Source organism: Dama dama, chromosome X (assembly GCF_033118175.1).
Source record: "Dama dama isolate Ldn47 chromosome X, ASM3311817v1, whole genome shotgun sequence".
NCBI lineage: Eukaryota > Metazoa > Chordata > Mammalia > Artiodactyla > Cervidae > Dama > Dama dama.
In genome coordinates, this window is record NC_083714.1 from 93,617,173 (window position 1) to 93,636,676 (window position 19,504).

Genomic DNA, 19,504 nt, shown 5'->3' on the forward strand with positions numbered 1-19,504 from the left:
ATTAGGATCACAGCCTTGTCATGGCAAAGAGGCTTGCATAACTCAATAAAGCTATGAGTCATCCCATGCAGGGCCATCCAAGATAGATGGGTCATAGTGAAGAGTTCTGACAAAACAAAAATCTCCAGTGACCCATTGGAGGAGGAAATGGCAAACTGTGTCAGTATTCTTGCCTGGAGAACCCCATGGACAGTATGAAAAGACAAAAAGATATGGAACTGGAAGATGAGTCCCCCAGGTTAAAAGGTGTCCAATGTGCTACTGCAGAAGATCTGAGGGCAATTACTAATATTTTAGAAAGAATGAAGCAGCTGGGCCAAAGTGGAAATGATGCTCAGTTATAGATGGTGGTGAAAGTAAAGTCCAATGTTGTAAAGAACAATATTGTATAGGAACCTGAAATGTTAGGTCCATGAATGAAGGCAAATTGGACATGGTCAAGCAGGAGATGGAGAATGCGAACATCAAAATTTTAGCAATCATTGATCTAAAATGGACAAGAATGGGTGAATTTAATTCAGATAACCTTTATATATATATATATATATATATATATATATATATATATGCGTGTGTGTCTGTGTGTGTGTGTGTGTATAATTTCTACTACTGTGGGCAAAAAACCCTTAGAAGAAATGGAATAGAACTCACAGTCAACAAAGGAGTCCAAAATGAAGTATTTGGGTGCAACCTCAAAAAGGGCACAAACAGTTCATTTTCAAGGCAAACCATTCAACTTCACAGTAATCTGTCTATACCCCAACCACTAGTGCTAGAAAAGCTGAAGTTGAACAGTTCTATGAAAACCTACAAGACCTTCTAAAACTAACACCAAAAAAGATGCCCTTTCCATCATAGGGGATTGGAATGCAAAAGTAGGAAATCAAGAGATACCCAGAATAACTGGCGAGTTTGGCCTTGGAGTAAAAAATGAAGCAGGGCAAAGGCTAACAGAGTTTTGAAAAGAGAACATGCTGGTTATGGCAAACACCCTTTTCAACAACCCAAGAGACAATTCTACACATGGACCTCACCCAGTGGTCAATACCAAACTCAGACTGATTATGTTCTTTGCAGCCAAAGATGGAGAAGCTCTGTATAGTCAGCAAAAACAAAACCTGGAGCTGACTGTGGCTCAGATCATGAGCTCGTTATTGCAAAATTCAGGCTTAACTTGAAGAAAGTAGGGAAAACCACTAGGCCATTAGGTATGACCTAAATCAAATCCCTAATGATTATACAGGTGTGTTGAATGGATTCAAGGGATTAGATTTGGGAGACAGAATATCTAAGGAACTATGTATGGAGGTTTGTAACATTGTCTAGGAGGCAGTGACCAAAGCCATTCCAAAGAAAAAGAAATACAAGGAGGCCATGTGGTTGTCTGAGGAAGCATTACAGATAGCTGAGGAATGAAGAAAAGCAAAGACAGGGGAGAAAGGGAAAGACATACCAAACAGAATGCAGAGTTCCAGAGAATGGCAAGGAGAGAAAAGAAGTCCTACTTAAACCAACAATGCAAAGACATAGAGGAGAACAATACAATGGGAAAGGCTGGAGATCTCTTCAAGAACATTGAAGATATCATGGGAACATTTCATGCAAGGATGGGAATGATAAAGGACAGAAACAGTAAGGACATAACAGAAGCAGAAGATATTAAGAAGAGGTGGCAAGAATACATAGAAGAACTATACAAGAGAGGTCTTAATGACCCAGATAACCACGATGGCTTGTGGTCACTCATCTAGAACCAGACATCCTGGAGTTTGAAGTCAAGTGCAACTTAGGAAGCATTACTACGAACAAAGCTAGTGGAGGGGACAGAATGCCAGTTGAGATATTTAAAATCCTAAAAGATGATGCTGTTAAAGTGTTGCACTCAATAAGTCAGCAAATTTGGAAAATTCAGCCATGGCCACAGGACTGGAAAAGGTCAGTTTTTATTCCAATCCCAAAGAAGGGCAATGCCAAAGAATGTTCAAACTACTGTACAATCGTGTTCATTTCACATGCAAATAAGTTTATACTCAAAATCCCTCGAGCTAGGCTTTAACAGTATGTGAACTGAGCTTCCAGATGTACAAGCTGGGTTTCAAAGAGGCAGAGGAACCAGAAATCAAATTGCCAACATTCTTAGGATTATGGAAAAAGCAAAAGAGTTCCAAAAACACGTTTACTTCTGTTTCATTGACTATGCTAAAGCCTTTGACTGTGTGGATCCCAACAAGCTGTGGAGAATTCTTAAAAAGATGGGAATACCAGACCACCTTACCTTTCTCCTGAGAAAACTGTATGCTGGTCAAGAAGCAACACTTAGAACCAAATATGAATAATTTGTGTTTTCCTGCTTTTAGTGATAAAGAACTTCAAATGGCATATAAAATATTTTAAAATACTATCTGGCACTTTTCAAGCAGTGTTATGATAGTTCCACCCTAAATAAATAAGAGTTCAGTTTCTGCCGCAAAACATATTGATTTAAAAATTGTTAGGGGCAAAGTTAAAATCCAGCAAATGTGGCATTAATATTTTTTCCAGGTTGGTGATACTTTCTTACTTCTGAGAATATTTTGAACATAGGCAAGAGTAGTGTATAAGCCAGGGCTCTTGCCCCGCTCCCCGAAATGTTGCTTCAATCTTTCTCAGTACATAAAATGTTTATTTGCTTCACACCTGCCATACTGTAGCTCTCTCTTACTTTATATCCCTGCTCAGGGACAATTTGAAGGTTAATATCTCCTCCTTTTGCAACTAAACCCAAGCTTCTTTCCAAAATGACGACACTGTTCTCTGTTATCCACTGCTACTCACATAAACATTTTTTTTCTATTTACTATAGAATGTGTTCTTTTCTAGTCATGTTATTGAGGGCTTGGTACAATCCAAATGAAAGTATGGAAAGAATAATTTGCAGAGATGTTTCAGGACTGTTCCCCTATTGTGGAGGAGGGCTGGAGAGACTGGAGACAGTAGGGAGATCCTTTCTTGTTTGAACTGAGTCCATTGTGTAAGTATCCACTTTCTCTACCTTAAGGGAGATGAAAGTTCTAGCTATATTAATAAAACTGACCTGGTTTTCTTTCTCTAGGAATCAAGACAGAGGGATTGTACCGTACCGTGGGCAGCAATATTCAGGTTCAGAAGCTGCTGAATGCCTTTTTTGGTAACAATTTTTTGTTATTGTTGTTGTTGGTAACAATTTTAATTTTATAATTCTTTTGGGGAGTTGTTTGTATATTAGAAAGAAATGTGACTATAAGAGAAAGGAGACATTGATAAAGGTTGTAGAATATATTTTTAAATATAAAATGTACACTTACTTGCCTATGCTGAGTCTGAGACACCTTTCCTTGAAACAATGATTAGCATCACTCCTTCTCAAATCTGGATTCTACCCCAATCTCTCCATTGGAACTACTCTGGTCAGGCATAGAAGGTATATTCTTGTGAAATTCAATTAACTCTTTTCAGTTTCTATCTTACTTGATATCCTTATTGACCTCTCCCTCCTTTTGAAACTTTATCTCTACATGACGTTTATGATTCAACAGTCTCTTAATTCTTCCAACATCATGTATTATTCCTTTCAAATGACTTTTGTCAGGTCCTTTTTCTTCTTATCTTCTAAATCTTGTCTGGGTATTTCCCAGCCTTCTATCTTTGCCCCCCTTCACTTCTTCTACATGTTTTCCTAATGATTAGATTTTTATCCTAGCTATGGATCATATTTTTCTTTTCTTTTTTTTTTTTTTTTTGCATAAGTCTGGTAAATTTTGTTACATTCTGTACATCGTGACTTGAGTGTTGCAGTTTTGGTGATTTCTTTTTTAGTGTGTTGAATTCTGTTTTGTAGTCAGTTATTTGTGTATCAGCTTGCTTCATTTGAAGATTATTTTTAATCTTACTAGGACAGATATAAAGTATTCTTTCCTGGCTAGTTTAGCCTTACAGCTAAGTTCTGATTTCTTTTGTCTCTTCATTTTTAGTGGTTGAAAGTTAAACAGTTGCCAGCTCTATGTGAGTTCTGGGTATTCTTCAGAATAAAGCTTCTTTGTATTTCTTTGTCTGGCCTCATGGATTTTCATCCTAGGCACTCATGGTTTTGTATTCAGTGACAGACTCAAGCAGACCCACAGCTAAGGATTTTTCAGTTCTTTTTCTACATAAATCCCTCTTCTCTGGTACTCTGACCTGCAAAGTTTACTCTGACCTTCTAGTTTACTCGCCTTTCTGACCTCTGATCTTTGTCTCTTCAACTGAGCAAGACGTCCATACTCAGCTTGAGCTCTCACTCCCCATGCTACCATCCAGAAAACGTTTTCAGGTAGCAAACTGGTAATGGTAAGGCTTATCTTGCTTTTCCCCCTGTTTCAGGGTTCTATACTGTGTATTGTTCAAGTACTACAAGGAGCTGTTTCATATATTGTGTCCCAGATTCTAATTGTTACCACAGGAAAGAAAGTCTGGTTCTAGTTACTTCAACTCTCTTTGGTTTTTACTAGCACCTCTGTGATGTCAACACACCAAAATCACTAATCCAAACATCATATCATGAGTTCTAAACTAATGGATCCAGTTTCCCACTGGACCTGTGCTTTTCAAACATATTTAGGTCATGGCGCACATTGGGCTTCCCTGGTGACTCGGTGGTAAAGAATCCACCTGTCAAAGCAGGAGATGCGGGTTCGATCCCTGGATCAGAAAGATCCCCTAGAGAAGGAAATGACAACCCACTTCAATATTCTTGTGTAGGAAATCCCATGGATAGAGGAAGCTGGCAGGCTACAGTCCATGGGGTCACAAAAGAGTCAGACATGACTTAGTAACTAAACAACAGCAACACACTAGAATGATCATATCTGTGTAACACACTCTGGTGAATGGATAAAGCTGATCATGACTGAGACAGTAATCCCCAAAGACTGAGGAAATCAGTACTGGAATTTTTGCACAAGATCTCTGTACATAGATATTCCACAGGTACATATGATTTACATGCCCAAAACTAAACTCATGTTTTATGTCTTCCTGCAAACCTGCTCTTCTTCCTTTTGTGAATGGTGATGAATTGTCTGGTAAGCTCAGTTCTCATAAAGTTTCATAGAATAAGTTGAGTGTGGAAAGTTGCAGTTTGGATAAAGCATATATTTTTAGTCTTTTCTGTGGTGCATAGCTTAACTTCCACAACCTTACAGACCTGACATCTCAAACTGTTAGCACTTGAGGGTAGTAACAGTAATAACAGTAATGTAGATTTTGCATTGCAGATTACATAACTGATGCCTCAATATATTTCTTTGTTTATCACTTTACACTGTTGACTTTTAAAAATGGATGTTCTGTTTTCCTGGCCAATTGACATTTCATTTTATAAGCTAAAAGACACTTCATATATAAAACAATTGACAGCATGGCCCAGGATATTTAGTCTCTGAAAAATTATTTAGTCTCATAAATTATTTGGAATTCTATTTCCAGTATCACTACATTCTTCTACCTGATGTATAATAAGCTAAAACAAAATGTCATACTACTCATCCTACTGATTCTGTTATAGGGTTCAATAGGACTGAAATGGTTCATTCAAATCACACAGGACAGTACAATTCAGTTGGTATAGTGCATCTGTGCACATCAACCTCCAAATAGGAATATCTAAAAAATAGACAAAGAAGTTCTGAATATAAATATTTATAAATATAATGTAAAATAGTGTTAATTTACTTATGTATGCATAAAACTGGTAAACCTTGATCCCTGGCCCATTATCTAAGTAATTCTAGATCTGGTGATGATCCTAATTCATTTATTCATTAATTTTAGCAAATATTTGAGTACCTGCAAAGGGCCAGGCATTACACTCAGGGCTATAGATTAAACACTGAACACCCTACTTGTATTTCCTATCTTTGTGGGACTTAACATTCTATGGAGAAGACTCAGCTAGCACATAATCTATACTTATGTATGGAGACCTCCCTTCAAAGCTTCTCTCATATTATGTCTTCTGGAGATTCTCACTGGGATACTCAATTTCCCTGCTTCTTTTGACCTATCCTGATCTTTTCCCACACCACTATGAATTGGCTGCCCTGCCTTCATGTAGGCTCACCATAATTTATCCAGGAAGAAAAGCATTCATTTTCTTTTACCAGCATGATAGCTTGTCCTTAATTTTTTCTTTATGTCTCATGCTCTTTTCCAGCTATTTTTTTACCCCTAAATCTGTATACTGTAGACTACCTTCTATGACATCTCCTATAACACTTAACTGTAGGCTTTCTTCTGTTGTTTACTAGAGCCTTTCATACTTCCTGTACCTGAAAATCTGTCTTTTTGGCATATAAAATGTAACAATCAAAAGGGATATATCCACAATTAATAATTATTTTCCAATCAGTTTGTTGTTTGACTAGTCACATCTCTCCCCTACCCTAGATTGTTGTATGATACCCTACATTAATAGATCCTACAAACTGTGAGGAATAGAGTCTACACTTGCATTAGATCCATCAGAAACTAACTTGGTTACAGAGAAACTAATTTGCTTACCTCCGAGATAGCTTGTACCTCATCTAACAGTTCTGCTTTTTCACCCTTTACCAAGTCATAGGCATCTTATCAATGATAATGCCTACTGCTATCATTATAATCTTGATAATCAAAATTATGCTCTTGATAATGCCATGTACTTAGTCCACTGTGTTCACTCAGTAACTGTTCCTTCAATGAAGCTCTGAAATCATGTTGTGCTTCAGAGACTAAGTGTTTGACAATGATGGGAGTAGATAGGGGGAATGAGGCATAGAGAGTGAAGAGACTGGATATATTAACTGAAGTCTTTGATGAAATTGAACCTGGCTAGGAAAACATTGCCAACAAAGGTCCGTCTAGCCAAGGCTATGGTTTTTTCAGTAGTCATGTATGGATGTGAGAGTTGGACTGTAAAGAAAGCTGAGCAATGAAGAATTGATGCTTTTGAACTGTGGTGTTGGAGAAGACTCTTGAGAGTCCCTTGGACTGCAAGGAGATCCAGCCAGTCAGTCCTGAGTGTTCACTGGAAGAACTGATGTTGAACCTGAAACTCCAGTACTTTGGCCACCCGATGTGAAGAACTGACTCATTTGAAAAGACCCTGATTCTGGGAAAGATTGAAGGCAGGAGGAGAAGGGGATGACAGAGGATGAGATGGTTGGATGGCATCACCGACTCAGTGGACATGAATTTGGGTAAACTCTGGGAATTGGTGATGGACAGGGAGGCCTGGCATGCTGCAGTCCTTGGGGTCGCAAAGAGTCAGACATGACAGAGAATGTAACCATGACTATACTTACTAACCTAGATACATTGATTATTCTCAGATCATACTTGATTTGAACCAATTCTACTGGAGGCTGAAATAATTTATCATCTATATGTAATGTTGTCCTTAAAATTATTTTCTATTTTTCTTTAGTTTTGAACTGACTTAAGAAACTTTTAGAAGTATAATTAGTAGACTGAGCATTTTTTCTATTGTTTTCTCAAGATCTGAATAGCTGATGTCAAATTGGTCTTTAGTTTCCAATCAACATATTGCCATTTATTGGGGATTCCTGTTAATATGTGAAAGATGGGACAAGAATTTTTGTTTCAGAGATATCTTAAGTTACAAAAAATAAATGAAAGCTGACATATGAATCTAGCAAACCCCTCACCCAACTTACTCCATGGTGCTGGGTTTCTGTTATAGGGACATTCTGTCACTTATCTTGTCATGAAAAAGCAACCAGGAAATTCTTCACATTAGTGTCCTGTGGCTGCTGTAATAGATTGCCACAAACATAGTGGCTTAAGATAACACAATTTGTTCTCTTAAAGTTTAGGATGTCAAAGGTTTACAGTCAGTCTTATGGAGTTAAAATCAAGATATTGGCAGGATTACATTCCTTCTGGAGGCTCTGGAAGAGAATCTGTTTCCTTACCTTTTGCAGCTTCTAGAAGAGGTCCATCTTCTTTGCCTCCTATGTGCTAAGCGTTATATTAGATGGTCAGTACATAACAGACAACAAGGCAGACAAAAATTCCTTTCCTCACAGAGCTTAGAGTCTAGCAGCAGCTATAGTTTATGAACAGAGTCATACATTTTCCTCTCAGAGTAACCTCTGTAATATTCCAGATCCAGGGCCCTGTTGATCTCTACTGGCAGAACAAGGACATAAAACAGAAAAGAAATCACAGAATTCCCTTTGGAATAAAATAGCCTGTTTCCTGAATGAAGATATTTCATAATATTTATATGATGCATATAAGGAAAACATATTAGGGATAATGTAAAATTGTTTCCCCCGCCCCCCGCCATGATGTGGCATGTATACGTCATTGCCTCTGTCTGAACTCCATTTGTTTTCATTTTCTTTCAGGTCTTATTGTTGTTGCCTGCTTCCTTCTCTCTTGACATATAAACATTTTTCTCCTTGAAACCAGTCTTATAATTTTATCTCATTCATTGATATACCCAGTGTTTATTGAATGCCTACTATGTGATAGACATTGGTGTTTATCACTACTGTTTATCTCGCTGTTCTTTTATCCCATTCTTCACATATCCCTTACTTTCCATTCTAATGTACTATGACTATTGATTCACTTCCATAAAATCTCTCCCATTGGGTCATATTGGAAACCCTTCCAGATACAAGTAACAGTCAAAGCAATCAGAAATGAAAGACTAGTATTCCCTATATCAAACATAGTTATCATCTGAGAAAATTGCATTTACTTAATTCTCAGTAGACGGTACATGCTCAAGCGTTTCTCTTATCTGTATTTCTTCATCAGATGCCTGGATCTAGGAATCTAGTACACAGCACGGTGGCTGACACAGAAAATATTTGTGGAATGAATGAGTGCTTTGGTGAATTAACTAATGATATTTCAAAACTAATGACATAATGCAGACCACAGCAAAATATACCTACAATTCCATATTTGTGTAATCCCCGTCTATCCCTAATAATTGTACAAGTAATTGATTGCCAGTTACATTGAGCAAAGTTCCACAAACTTGTCAATTAAAAACAAAGCAAAAATTTGAAACCAACACATTTGTAGTATAAGAATCCTCAGCAAGTCCCACTATAATGTGAATACATGTTCTAAATTGATTTCATGAGTCGACCAGCCTATACTTGCACTCACAATTTCACATCCCATGGAATGTATATCTACTGTCAAAAGATAAACTGAGGCAAATTAAAAATTTCAAGAGTCTATTTGAGCAAAAACTGATTTGAATAAGGTAGCACCCAATCTAGCAGATAGAAAGGAGCTCTAAGGAGCTATACAAAAATGAAGACTTCTATAGGCAATGGGGAGCAGGAATAAGGAAATAATACTGATATAAAAGTGGATTGGTTATTGCAATATTAATTTCCTTTAGGCGACAACAGGGATCTACCAGGTAGATTAACTAATTAGTTTTGATCATGTGATTCCTGACTGACTAGATTAAGATTGCATTTCTGGGAGAGCAGAAATTGTAATTATGTCTTTTTTTGATGACGTGTGGCTTAGCCTAAAAGACTCCATTTTGAGTCTGCTGTCTTGTTTTTTTAGTATTACAAGATGCTATAGAGTATTGAGAAGAGAACAAATAAGTTATCACTGAAAGCATGAAACCCATAAATAATGGACAAATTTAACAATAAGGATTTTTTATACCTTAAAATTAAAGCTATACATGTTTCACTCTTTTCTACCAACTGCACATCTTGAACACGTTTTTTGTATCAGTGCCTATCACCTATAATGTTGTATTGAAATTATTTTTTTGAATGCATGCATTTATTCATTTTTTTGAACTCTTTATTTGTACTATGATAAAGTATACATACTATGAAAGTTACCATTTAAACAATTCAGGGACATTAAGTATACTTCCATTAATGTGCAATCATCTCCATTGACCATCTACAGAACACTTCATACCTAACTTCATTTCTGTTACTTTAAAATAGTTAGTCCCACTCTCTCCTTCCCCATAGTCTATATTTTTGACTATTCTATTTACCTCATGTAAGCAGATTCATCCTATATTTGTCTTTGTAGCATGGCTTATTTTGTTTAGCAAAATATTTTATAGATTGACCTACATCGTATGTCAGAGATTTTTTTTCTTTTTAAAATTGAACAACATTCTGCTGAATGAATATACCACATTTTGTTCACCCATTCATTCATGGATGAAAATTTGGGTTGTTTACACCTTTAGGATCTTGTAAATAATAATACTAAGAAAATTGTTCAAATATCTACTAACTTTACTGCATCAGTTCTTTTGAGAATAGATGTAGAAGGTGATTCTATACTTGATTTGTTTCTTATTGTAATATGTTTTTTAACTCACATAGACATGATATATTATTTTGAGGCATAAAACATTGTGATTTAGTATTTTATAGATTATTCCCCATTAAAGTTATTAAAAACTATGGGTTATATTTCCTGTTTGGGTAATATATCATTGTAGCTTAATTTATACATAGTTTTTTTTTTCTTTTAAGAAAAATTTTAGTTGTTGCTCAGTTGCTAAGTCATGTCTGATTCTTTGTAGTCCCATGGACTGCAGCATGTCAGGCTCCCCTCTCCTTCACTATCTCCCGGAGTTTGCTCAGATTCATGTCCTTTGAGTCGGTGATGCTATTTAAACATCACATCTTCTGCCGCTTCCTTATCCTTTTGCCTTCAGTCTTTCCCATTATCAGGGTCTTTTCCAATGAGTTGGCCACATCAGGAAGCCAAAGTATTGGAGCTTCAGCTTAAGCATCAGTCTTCCCAATGAATATTCAGGTTGATTTTCTTTAGGATTGTCTGGTTTGATCTTCTCAAGAATCTTCTGCAGCACTACAATTCAAAAGCATCAATTCTTCAGTGCTTAGCCTTTATGGTCCAACTCTCACATCCATACATGACTACTGAAAAAACCATAGCTTTGACTATACAGACTTTTGTTGACAAAATGATGTCTCTGATTTTCAATAGGCTGTCTGGGTTTGTCATAGCTTTCCTTCCAAGGAGCAAGCATCTTTTAATTTCATGGCAGCAGTTACTGTTCACAGTGATTTTGGGGTCGAAGAGAATAAAATCTGTCAGTTTCCACTTTTTCCCCTTCTATTTGCCATGAAGTGATGGGACTGGGTAACATAATCTTAGTTTTTTCAATGTTGAGTTTTAATTGGTGAAAAATCGCTTTACAATGTTGTGCTGATTTCTGCCATACAACAGTGTGAAATAGTATATATGTGTGTGTGTGTGTGTGTGTGTGTGTGTGTGTGTGTGTGTGTGTGTGTGTGTATAATCTCCCCTCCTCTTGAGCCTCCCTCTTCCCCCATACCACCACTCTAGGTCATCACAGAACACCTGGCTGCACTCCCTGTGTTACATAGTAACCTCCCACTATCTGTTTTACACATGATCATGTATATATGTCAATGCTGCTTTCTCACATCTTCCAACTTCACCTTCCCTGCTTTGTTCACAAGTCCATTAGAGAATGGTTCATCAGAGCCCTTCTTCTAGACGCCATATGTGTTAATATATATTTGTGTTTTCTCTTTCTGACTTCACTCTGTGTAAGAGGCTCTAGGTTTATCCACCTCACTGCAACTAAAATTTGTTCCTTATTATGGCTGAGTAATATTCTATTATCTACCAAATTTTCATTATCCATTCATCTGTCCATGGACATCTAGGTTGCTTCCATAACCTGGCTATTGTAACTATTGCTGCAATGAACATTGGCATACCTGTGTATTTTTTTAATTAATTAATTAATTAATTTTACTTTACAACATTGTATTCTTTTGCCATACATTGACTTGAATCTGCTATGGGTGTACGTGTGTTCCCCATCTTGAACCCCGCTCCCACCTCCCTCCCCATCCTATCCCGTCCCAGTGCACCAGCATCCTGTATCATGCATCGAAACTAAACTGGTGACTCGTTTCACATTTGATAATTTACATGTTTCAGTGCCATTCTCCCATATCATCCCATCCTCGCCCTCTCCCACAGAGTCCAAAAGACTGTTCAATACATCTGTGTCTCTCTTGCTGTCTTGCATACAGGGTTATCATTACCATCTTTTTTTGTTGTTGTTGTTTTTTTGGGTTTTGTCATACATTGATATGAATCAGCCATGGATTTACACGTATTCCCCATCCCGATCCCCGCTCCCACCTCCCTCTCCACCCGATTCCTCTGGGTCTTCCCAGTGCACCAGGCCGGAGCACTTGTCTCATGCATCCCACCTGGGCTGGTGATCTGTTTCACCATAGATATTATACATGCTGTTCTTTTGAAATATCCCACCCTCACATTCTCCCACAGGGTTCAAAAGTCTGTTCTGTATTTCTGTGTCTCTTTTTCTGTTTTGCATATAGGGTTATTGTTACCATCTTTCTAAATTCCATATACATGTGTTAGTATGCTGTAATGTTCTTTATCTTTCTGGCTTACTTCACTCTGTATAAGGGGCTCCAGTTTCATCCATCTCATTAGGACTGGTTCAAATGAATTCTTTTTAATGGCTGAAAAATATTCCATGGTGTATATGTACCACAGCTTCTTTATCCATTCATCTGCTGATGGGCATCTAGGTTGCTTCCATGACCTGGCTATTATAAACAGTGCTGCGATGAACATTGGGGTGCATGTGTCTCTTTCAGATCTGGTTTCCTCAGTGTGTATGCCCAGAAGTGGGATTGCTGGCTCATATGGCAGTTCTATTTCCAGTTTTTTAAGAAATCTCCACACTGTTTTCCATAGCGGCTGTACTAGTTTGCATTCCCACCAACAGTGTAAGAGGGTTCCCTTTTCTCCACACCCTCTCCAGCATTTATTGCATGTAGACTTTTGGATAGCAGCCATCCTGACTGGCGTGTAATGGTACCTCATTGTGGTTTTGATTTGCATTTCTCTAATAATGAGTGATGTTGAGCATCTTTTCATGTGTTTGTTAGCCATCTGTATGTCTTTGGAGAAATGTCTGTTTACTTCTTTGGCCCATTTTTTGATTGGGTCATTTATTTTTCTGGAATTGAGCTGCAGGAGTTGCTTGTATATTTTTGAGATTAATCCTTTGTCTGTTTCTTCATTTGCTATTATTTTCTCCCAATCTGAGGGCTGTCTTTTCACCTTACTTATAGTTTCCTTTGTAGTGCAAAAGCTTCTAAGTTTCATTAGGTCCCATTTGTTTAGTTTTGCTTTTATTTCCAATATTCTGGGAGGTGGGTCATAGAGGATCCAGCTGTGATTTATGTCGGAGAGTGTTTTGCCTATGTTCTCCTCTAGGAGTTTTATAGTTTCTGGTCTTACATTTAGATCTTTAATCCATTTTGAGTTTATTTTTGTGTATGGTGTTAGAAAGTGTTCTAGTTTCATTCTTTTACAAGTGGTTGACCAGTTTTCCCAGCACCACTTGTTAAAGAGGTTGTCTTTTTTCCATTGTATATCCTTGCCTCCTTTGTCAAAGATAAGGTGTCCATAGGTTCGTGGATTTATCTCTGGGCTTTCTATTCTGTTCCATTGATCTATATTTCTGTCTTTGTGCCAGTACCATACTGTCTTGATGACTGTGGCTTTGTAGTAGAGTCTGACGTCAGGCAGGTTGATTCCTCCAGTTCCATTCTTCTTTCTCAAGATTACTTTGGCCATTCGAGGTTTTTTGTATTTCCATACAAATTGTGAAATTATTTGTTCTAGTTCTGTGAAAACTACCGTTGGTAGCTTGATAGGGATTGCATTGAATCTATAGATTGCTTTGGGTAGAATAGCCATTTTGACAATATTGATTCTTCCAATCCATGAACACGGTATGTTTCTCCATCTGTTTGTGTCTTCTTTGATTTCTTTCCTCAGTGTTTTATAGTTTTCTATGTATAGGTCTTTTGTTTCTTTAGGTAGATATACTCCTAAGTATTTTATTCTTTTTGTTGCAATGGTGAATGGTAGTGTTTCCTTAATTTCTCTTTCTGTTTTTTCATTGTTAGTATATAGGAATGCAAGGGATTTCTGTGTGTTAATTTTATATCCTGCAACTTTACTATATTCATTGATTAGCTCTAGTAATTTTCTGGTAGAGTCTTTAGGGTTTTCTATGTAGAGGATCATGTCATCTGCAAACAGTGAGAATTTCACTTCTTCTTTTCCTATCTGGATTCCTTTTACTTCTTTTTCTGCTCTGATTGCTGTGGCCAAAACTTCCAACACTATGTTGAATAGTAGTGGTGAGAGTGAGCACCCTTGTCTTGTTCCTGATTTCAGGGGAAATGCTTTCAATTTTTCACCATTGAGGGTGATGCTTGCTGTAGGTTTGTCATATATAGCTTTTATTATGTTGAGGTATGTTCCTGCTATTCCTGCTTTCTGGAGAGTTTTAATCATAAATGAGTGTTGAGTTTTGTCAAAGGCTTTCTCTGCATCTATTGAGATAATCATATGGTTTTTATCTTTCAATTTGTTAATGTGGTGTATTACATTGATTGATTTGCGGATATAAAAGAATCCTTGCATTCCTGGGATAAAGCCCACTTGGTCATGGTGTATGATTTTTTTAATATGTTGTTGGATTCTGTTTACTAGAATTTTGTTAAGGATTTTTGCATCTATGTTCATCAGTGATATTGGCCTGTAGTTTTCTTTTTTTGTGGCATCTTTGTCTGGTTTTGGAATTAGGGTGATGGTGGCCTCATAGAATGAGTTTGGAAGTTTACCTTCCTCTGCAATTTTCTGGAAGAGTTTGAGTAAGGTAGGTGTTAGCTCTTCTCTAAATTTTTGGTAGAATTCAGCTGTGAAGCCATCTGGTCCTGGGCTTTTGTTTGCTGGAAGATTTTTGATTACAGTTTTGATTTCCTTGCTTGTGATGGGTCTGTTAAGATCTTCTATTTCTTCCTGGTTCAGTTTTGGAAAGTGATACTTTTCTAAGAATTTGTCCATTTCATCCAAGTTGTCCATTTTATTGGCATAGAGCTGCTGGTAGTAGTCTCTTATTATCCTTTGTATTTCATTGTTGTCTGTTGTGATCTCTCCATTTTCATTTCTAATTTTGTTAATTTGGTTCTTCTCTCTTTGCTTCTTAATGAGTCTTGCTAATGGTTTGTCAATTTTGTTTATTTTTTCAAAAAATCAGCTTTTAGCTTTGTTGATTTTTGCCCTGGTCTCTTTAGTTTCTTTTGCATTTATTTCTGCCCTGATTTTTAAGATTTCTTTCCTTCTGCTAACCCTGGGGTTCTTCATTTCTTCCTTCTCTAATTGCTTTAGGTGTAGAATTAGGTTATTTATATGGCTTTTTTCTTGTTTCTTGATGTAAGCCTGTAATGCTATGAACCTTCCCCTTAGCACTGCTTTTACAGTGTCCCATAGGTTTTGGGTTGTTGTGTTTTCATTTTCATTCATTTCTATACATATTTTGATTTCTTTTTTGATTTCTTCTATGATTTGTTGGTTATTCAGAAGCGTGTTATTTAGCCTCCATATCTTTGAAGTTTTAACAATTTTTTTCCTGTAATTGAGATCTAATCTTACTGCTCTGTGGTCAGAAAAGATGACTGGAATGATTTCAATTTTTTTGAATTTTCCAAGACCAGATTTATGGCCCAGGATGTGATCTATTCTGGAGAAGGTTCCATGTGCACTTGAGAAAAAGGTGAAGTTGATTGTTTTGGGGTGAAATGTCCTATAGATATCAATTAATTCTAGCTGGTCCATTGTGTCATTTAAGGTTTGTGCTTCCTTGTTAATTTTCTGTTTAGTTGATCTATCCATAGTTGTGAGTGGGGTATTAAAGTCTCCCACTATTATTGTGTTACTATTAATTTTCTCTTTCATACTCATTAGTGTTTGCCGTACATATTGTGGTGCTTCTATGGTGGGTGCATATATATTTATAATTGTTATATCTTCTTCTTGGATTGATCCTTTGATCATTATGTAGTGTCCTTCTTTGTCTCTTTTCACAGCCTTTATTTGAAAGTCTATTTTATCTGATATGAGTATTGCGACTCCTGCTTTCTTTTGGTCTCCATTTGCATGAAATATTTTTTTCCAGCCCTTCACTTTTAGTCTGTATGTGTCTCTTGCTTTGAGGTGGGTCAGTTGTAGACAGCATATATAGGGGTCTTGTTTTTGTATCCATTCAGCCAATCTTTGTCTTTTGGTTGGGGCATTCAACCCATTTACATTTAGGGTAATTATTGATAGGTGTGGTCCCGTTGCCATTTACTTTGTTGTTTTGGGTTCACGTTCATACAACATTTCTGCATTTCCTGTCTAGAGAAGATCCTTTAGCATTTGTTGAAGAGCTGGTTTGGTGGTGTGAATTCTCTCAGCTTTTGCTTATCTGTAAAGCTTTTGAATTCTCCTTCATATCTGAATGAGATCCTTGCTGGATACAGTAATCTAGGTTGTAGGTTATTCTCTTTCATTACTTTCAGTATGTCCTGCCATTCCCTTCTGGCCTGGAGGGTTTCTATTGATAGATCAGCTGTTATCCTTATGGGAATCCCTTTGTGTGTTATTTGTTGTTTTTCCCTTGCTGCTTTTAATATTTGTTCTTTGTGTTTGATCTTTGTTAATTTGATTAATATGTGTCTTGGGGTGTTTCGCCTTGGGTTTATCCTGTTTGGGACTCTCTGGGTTTCTTGGACTTGGGTGGCTATTTCCTTCCCCATTTTAGGGAAGTTTTCAGCTATTATCTCCTCGAGTATTTTCTCATGGCCTTTCTTTTTGTCTTCTTCTTCTGGAACTCCTATGATTCGAATGTTGGAGAGTTTCACAGTGTCCCAGAGGTCCCTGAGGTTGTCCTCATTTCTTTTGATCCTTTTTTCTTTTTTCCTCTCTGCTTCATTTATTTCCACCATTTTATCTTCTACCTCACTTATCCTATCTTCTGCCTCCGTTATTCTACTCTTGGTTCCCTCCAAAGTGTTTTTGATCTCATTCATTGCATTATTCATTTTTAGTTGTCTATTTTTTATTTCTTCTAGGTCTTTATTAAACATTTCTTGTATCTTTTCAATCTTTGTCTCCAGGCTATTTATCTGTAACTCCATTTTGTTTTCAAGATTTTGGATCATTTTTGTTATCATTATTCTAAATTCTTTTTCAGGTAGATTCCCTATCTCCTCCTCTTTTGTTTGACTTGGTGGGCATTTTTCATGTTCCTTTACCTGTTGGGTATTTCTTTGCCTTTTCATCTTGTTTAGATTGCTGTATCTGGAGTGGGCTTTCTGTATTCTGGAGGTCTGTGGTTCCTTTTTATTGTGGAGGATTAACCCAGTGGGTGGTGTTAGACGATTGGCTTGTCAAGGTTTCCTGGTTAGGGAAGCTTGCGTCAGTGTTCTGGTGCGTGTAACTTGATTTCTTCTCTTTGGAGAGCAATGGAGTGCCCAGTAATGAGTTTTGAGATGGGTCTATGTGTTAGGTGTGACTATCATTACCATCTTTATAAATTCCATATAATTGTGATTTTTCTCAGGGTATATGCCCAGTGGGATTGCTGGGGTCATATGATAGATTTGTTACTAAAGAATCTCCATACTGTTATCTATAATGGCTGCATCAATTTACCTTCCCACCAGCAGTTCTGAAGAGTTCCCTTTTCTCCACATCCTCTCCATCATTTATCGGTTGTGTATTTTTTGATGATGGCCACTCAGATTGGTGTGAAGTGATACCTCATTGTAGTTTTCTTTTGCATTTCTCTAGTAATGAGCAATGTTGATGATCTGTTCATATATTTATTTGCCATCTGTATGTCCTCTTCAGAGAAATGTCTGTTTATGTCTTCTGCCCATTTTTTGTTTGGATTGTTTGTTTTTATGATATTGAGCTGTATGTACTGCTTATATATTTTGAAAACTAACCAGTTGTTAGTTACTTCATTTGTAATTATTTTTTTCCCATTCTGATGGTTGTCTTTTCATCTCGTTTATAGATTCCTTTGCTGTGCAAAAACTTTTAAGTTTCATTAGGTACCATTTGTTTATTTTTGTTTTTATCTCCATAAATCCAGAAGGTAAGTCAGAAGGAATCTTGCTGTCATTTATATCCAAGAATATACTGCATATGTTTTCCACAGAGAGCATTATAGCATCTGGCCTTACATTTAAGTCTTTAATCCATTTTGAGTTTGTTTTCATGTATGGTGTTAGGTAGTGTTCTAATTTCATTCTTTCACATGTAACTGTCCAGTATTCCCACTGAAACTTGTTGAAGAGATTGTCTTTTCTCCATTGTATATTCTTTCCTCCTTTGTCAACAATAAGGTGCCCATAGGTGCATGGGTTTACCTCTGGACTGCTCTATCTTGTTCCATTCGTCTCTATTGCTGTTTTGGGTCAATACCATTCTGTTTTGATGACTGTAACTTTATAGTATAGTCCGAAGTCAGGGAAATTGATTCTTCCAGCTCTGATTTTTATTTCTTATGATTGCTTTGGCTATTTGGGATCTTTTGTGTTTCCATACAAATTATAGATTTTTTTGTAGTTCTGTGAAAAACGCTATTGTTTATTTGATAGTAATTGCATTGAATCTGTAGATTCATTTGATTAGTATAGTCATTTTTACAATGTTGGTTTTTCCAGTTCAAGAATATGGTATATCTCTCTATCTGTTTGAGTCATCATTGATTTCTTTTCTTAGTGTCTTATAGTTTTCTGCATACAGGTCCTTTGTCTATTAAGGTAGGTTTAGTCCTAGGTATTTTATTCATTTTGTTATGGTAGTGACTGGAACTGTTTCCTTAATTTCTCTTTCTGAGTTTTCATTGTTAGTGTATAGGAATGCAAGGGATTTTTGTGTATTAATTTTATATCCTGCACTTTACTAAATTCATTGAAAAACTCTTGGAATTTTTGGTGGCAGTTATAGAATTTTCTATCTATAGTATCATGTCATCTGCAAACAGTAGAGTTTTACTTATTTTCTAATCTGGATTCCTTTTATTTATAGTTCTTCTCTGATTGCTGTGTCTAGGACTTCTCAAACTATGTTTAGTAATAGTGGCCAAAGTAGGTACCATTGTCTTCCTGATCTTTGAGAAAATGCTTTCAATTTTTCACCATTGAGAGTAATGTTTGCTGTGGGTTGGTCATATATGGCCTTTATTGTGTTGAGGTAGGTTCCTTCTATGACAATTTTCTGGAGATTTTTTAAATCATTTTTTTATCAATGTGTGTTGAATTTTTTCTATTGCTTCCTGTGCATTTATTGAGAGAATCATATTTTTTTCTTTTTATTTGTTAATGTGGTGTATCACATTGATTTATTTGCATATATTGAAGAATCTTTTCATCCCTTAGATAAATCCCACTTTATTTTTTTAATTTTTTTTCTTTTTCATTTATTTTTATTAGTTGGAAGCTAATTACTTTACAATATTGTAGTGGTTTTTGCCATACATTGACATGAATCAGCCATGAATTTACCCACTTTCTTTTAATATATTGTTGGATTCTGT

General features: G+C 36.5%; 1 protein-coding gene across 7 annotated transcripts in view; it reads left to right on the forward strand.

Moving 5' to 3' along the window:
- OPHN1 (oligophrenin 1) overlaps nt 1-19,504 on the forward strand; it is a 750,938-nt gene that overhangs the window by 351,633 nt on the left and 379,801 nt on the right. For all 7 annotated transcript variants that reach the window (XM_061136930.1, XM_061136931.1, XM_061136928.1 and 4 more), the window contains one exon: nt 3,092-3,166. In XM_061136930.1, coding sequence (XP_060992913.1) covers nt 3,092-3,166 — 75 coding nt within the window. The remainder of the gene's footprint in view (nt 1-3,091; nt 3,167-19,504) is intronic.